The sequence below is a fragment of the Cariama cristata genome, unplaced genomic scaffold (assembly GCF_000690535.1).
Source record: "Cariama cristata isolate BGI_N322 unplaced genomic scaffold, ASM69053v1 scaffold37904, whole genome shotgun sequence".
In the NCBI taxonomy this organism is placed as follows: Eukaryota; Metazoa; Chordata; class Aves; order Cariamiformes; family Cariamidae; genus Cariama; species Cariama cristata.
Window position 1 is genome coordinate 1,398 of NW_009614215.1, and position 4,746 is coordinate 6,143.

Below are 4,746 nucleotides of genomic sequence, written 5' to 3' on the forward strand. Positions count from 1 at the left end.
TGAGTACTTCTGAAAACCTCCCTTGTGGCAAAGTATTTTTTTTCTTCCATGTAACACAACTGCAGACCCCAGGTAAGATTAAAAAAAACCCAAACGCTCAAGATGCCATAAATCCTCACAGTACAGTCCTGCTAAAGACACTAAAGGGAGTGGAGGAGGAAAAGAAAGTATCATAGGATCGCAAGTTTATTTCTAAAGTATGAACCAGGAATATGTGTCAGATTTAGCCTGTCTTGGACAAAGTCTAGTGGTGCCCCGTTTTTAAACAGGGGTGGAGCTGCTTTGTATATTGTGCAGAAGGAATTTAAGTTGTCTTGAATCCAGTTGTGTGTATAAAATTTCCACTGACTTTAGGCTTTGCTTTCAGAAGATGAACATTTTTTCATATAATGGTATGTGTATCTATAGGTGGTTTCTTGACTGTTCTTAAAGGCGTTACCTCAATTTTCTGTCTCTTGCCTGAGCAGTGTAAAAGCCTAATGAAACACTAATTTTAGAAGCAGCTACATTTGCTCATGAACATTGTGCAAGTTTAAACTATAAGCTTCTTTAGCTAGCTAGAATTATACCATACTTCAACTAAAAATGCTTCCAGTGAAGTATAACTTCCTTAAACGCACAATGCAAACTCTATCCAGCACACCAGCACAAGGCAGCCAAACCCATTTGTAACAGTTTTAATGAAATGCCCCATATTCTTTCAGTTGTCACTACAAACAGTGCTTCCATTGTGGATGTGGTAATTTTGCTCAGTGGCATATTAGAGAGGTCTGGCTTGCGTGCTTCGTAATAAATATGAAGGACGTTTGGAACTTGTTTTCTGTAATTTTTGTAAATTTTTAATCTTTGAAACAATGAGGTCTATTCTCTGCATGTGTTTCCCACTGATGGTAACTGGGATGTTGCACTGCAGCTTGGACGGGTTCCAGTTACGTTACAACCAGTGCTGCCAGCTCTTGTAATTACACTGCAGCGCTCATTCTCGTTGGCAATTCCCCTGAAGCCTCAGCTGCTGGAATCAAGAAATAGTGTGAAAAATCTCAGTTTAAAAAAATACTTTTAGAGGTAGTGAGTCACTAACTCATTGTTGCCTGACAATGTGAAGCGTACCTATTCTAGAGACTCATAAAACCAGAAGGCATATCAAAAGAAAATATTTATTGACCTTTTAAAGCCCATTACTTTTCAGACCCTCATGATTTTGGGAAAGCCTGGGTCACTGGGGTTTTTTTAGATTGCAATAGCGTATCATTTATTTGTATATTACACATATAGTCATTATATGAAATTAAGCCATGTATCATCTTAAATGCTGCAGGGAAAAATGGTTTGAACCATCACTTTGTTCCTTTTATTCTTCTTTTTTTGTCATATGCAAGCATGCGTATAAGTAGTTATCACTCTACAGGAATCAAGTAACTTGGCAATCATTTCAATAACATCCCTATAACTTTTTCGTATTCCGTTGAATAATTAGTGTAGGGAGGTAGGAGAATGTTAATTACTGTAGCTTGTACCATCACATATACTTCCTCAAGAGTTTCCATTTAGAACTATCTTCCTAACTTTCTGATGTCCCACTCATATGATGTCCCTCAGTGCTTTTATCTTTTCCTCCTCTAAGATCAGCTGAATACTCCATTCTCTGAGACACAGAAGTAGAAAATTATTTAGTAAATTGCATGTCATTGCACTAAATTCAAGCAAAAATTTATCCTACGCGTATGACAAGTTTTTCACACTCCATTGCTGTGTCTACAATGGAGTGATTTCCTCTTAGCCTCCTTCTGGGTATAGTATTCTCCTCCTCTGAAAATAGGACTTCCTTATTTTCTCTCCAGGTTCTCTCCAAGTTTATGGGACTGACAGAACAATGACATCCACTGCAGGGACCGGCTACACCTTGATTCCTAACCAGAAATACAGACGCAGTAACCGTCGCTACAGACAGCGCTGCAACATCTCGGAAGCAGATTCCCAATCTCTGTCAACACTTGGATATTTTCAAACACTTCCATTAGAGATCTTCCAAATTGTACTGAATTATCTTTCAGGTGAGAATCTTATAAAAAAGGTGTTACTTCCAATATCTGAGAAATTACCACAAAAATCTTCCATTTAGAAAAAGCCATTATTATTTAAAATGTTTTCGCTTCCAGCTAGTTGAAGTCATTTTATATGACTTAGTCTCTGAATTTTCAGCTTTTATGTATGAAGAACCAAATGACAAAAATTCAAATGAGAATTACAAACTATTTGAAGTGGGCTTTGCCTATTATGTGTGAAGGGTATTCCTTAGATCTATCCATTTCTAATTACTACAGTTTGTTGGCAAAGGAGATAAACAGTAATTAAATTTTGTTTTATTTGTAAATCTTATTTCTTGGCAAATTTTTGAAGTAAGATAAAGTTATTGACTAGTGATCAGCATTTTTCTTGCAGTAAAGATTTACAAGTATACTGGGTTGTGCTTTTTCAGTGAAGGATATCAGCATGCTCAGCATGGTGTCGAAAACCATCAGCAACCGCCTTGTTAATTACATCTCAACCGCATCAGGGAACCGAAGGCTTTTATTGCAGGACTTTCATAACCTTGAGCTACCTGGCAAGAGAGAAGGATCCTACATTCTAGAGCACTACAAATCTCTAGGTGATCCTTTAATGCAGATGATATCAATTAGAGGAGAGCTAAACTCAGTTGAAAGGTTTCTTCTGTTATATGCATTGATCGGTAAAACACTGAGGATGTGGCCCAAATCACTTGTGCAGCTCCCTCTGAAAGGAAGCGCCTCCCCATGCCAAATAGCCCATTCAAATACCATTAACTGGCAGGGGGAGGTGGGAGGAATTACCTGAAATGATTCCAAAACTTCTTAGTTATGGAAAAAATAATGTATGTTCTGCCTCCTCTGTGTTTGTTTTTTTCCTAGTCAATGGCAAGCAGGGGTTGGGCAGAGGATCAGTTCTCAGTAGTAGGTGTTTCTAAATTTAGTTTGTTTGGACACCGCCACTGGAAACTGCGGCAGAAAGGCCCCACACTAGCTGAAGGAATTTGGCTGTTCAGACTGCCTTCATGTATCACTTTGGAGTAGCTCGCATTCCTCAGTCTGGGAAATGTAGCCGCAGTACTTCAACCAGCCTAACTCTGAAGCGACCAACAACAGTTGCCATCAGAAAAACTGCTTGATGGTCTACTTGAGCCGTATCGCAGATCGTATTCCACTCCTTAGAAAAGAAGTATGCTCGTCACAAAAATGTTATCACAGTTGTCAGTGGCTAGCGTTCTCCTTGGCAGCTTTGTATAGAGTTCAAAGGCTGGAATGGGCATGAAGAACACATTTTCCTCTCGCTCTTAGCTTAAGGGCAATGTGAAAACGTCTGCACTTCTGCCATCATGGTGTACTGTCTGCTAACCAAACCCTTTCTGGGTGAGAGCATTCACCTGATCTTCCTTTCAGCTGCTCAGACCTCTTTTGGCATAGCATAATAGAAATCTAGATCAAAAGAACATGGGTTCAGTGGTCATGAGGTGTGCTGTACAGCCTCAAATTCAAATTTGTTTGCTTTTTAACTTTTCTGCTAATTTTTAAAACACACTGATTCTAATTCATTCTAAAGTGTTCTATCAGATAAGCAAATTAAAATAAAACATAATTTGATCCATATCTATTTACTGTCACCTATCTGATAAAAAAACCCCCACATTGTTTATTTGACAGAAAAAAAAAAAATGATGCCATGGTTAGATGCAGAATTCTAAGTTTGAACTTAAGACATTCAATAAAGGCATACAGAAGGTAAAGGAACACTGTTAAAGAAATTTAGACCAAAGACCTCCTATTGTAAGCAATCCACATAGGTTGTGAGGTATCTTAAAATAATCTTAGAGTTTTATTTTTAAAGTGAAGCCTGAAACCCTACAATTCTTAAGAAAAAAAAAAATAATCAAAATTAGTTTGGCCTTTGTAGTAACCACATACAAAATGGCAACTTGTTATTTAAATGTAGGTGTGAACCCATTGCTATAGTAGGCCTAGCAGTAAAAACATGACATATTCAAAATATAAAGATCATTGGCAATATCTGTGTCAGCAGTGGAAGGCTCAACAGAACATTTTTGTTAAGAAGTCAATTGCAAAATCAGTATTTACTTTACAGCAGGAAAGACTGGACTCAATGGGAAAAATTCATTCCTGTTCAGAGAGCCTGAACAGGGTCTATATGGCATAAATCTCAAACTCGGAGGGGTCTGGCTCCACTCAAGCCCATGGTAAAATCTTCCAGTACTTGTCATGGGGTCGGAATTTCAGTCATTGTTTAAAATGGACTTGAGTTATAACTGATTGTGGCACTGTCCTTCTGCACGGGTGGGGTTTTGCTGCACAAAACCAGGAGCAGTACCTTTTGCTTAACCCGTTTTACTCCATTTTTCCCCACACTGATGGCTGTATTCCGATTTGCAGCTATGCTGTCTTAACAGTTTAAACTGTTCTTCAGGGAGTTCTCTCCAAAGTCTAATCTAGTCCATAGAAAATTGACTTGACTGAGCTTTGGACCATGTCCTAGGCTGATGAATAAATTATGTCTGTCATGTAGGAATGCTAACACAGTTCTAAATAAGGCAAGAGTCAATTTAGAGCCACAGTAAATGCATAAAGTACTTTTCGACATTGGAGAAGTTACGTATTTTTGGGCAGACTGACAATTCAGAAAAAAGTTTCCTTCCTACCCCCACCCCCCCCCCCC

The 4,746-nt window shown here is 38.4% G+C and overlaps 1 protein-coding gene across 1 annotated transcript in view; it reads left to right on the top strand.

Annotated features, from left to right (window-relative positions):
* Window positions 1-1,873: 1,873 nt before the first annotated feature.
* Window positions 1,874-4,746, top strand: part of FBXO47 (F-box protein 47) — a 9,563-nt gene continuing 6,690 nt past the window's right edge. The window contains exons 1-2 of the mRNA XM_009699318.1: window positions 1,874-2,054; window positions 2,480-2,650. Coding sequence (XP_009697620.1) covers window positions 1,874-2,054; window positions 2,480-2,650 — 352 coding nt within the window. The remainder of the gene's footprint in view (window positions 2,055-2,479; window positions 2,651-4,746) is intronic.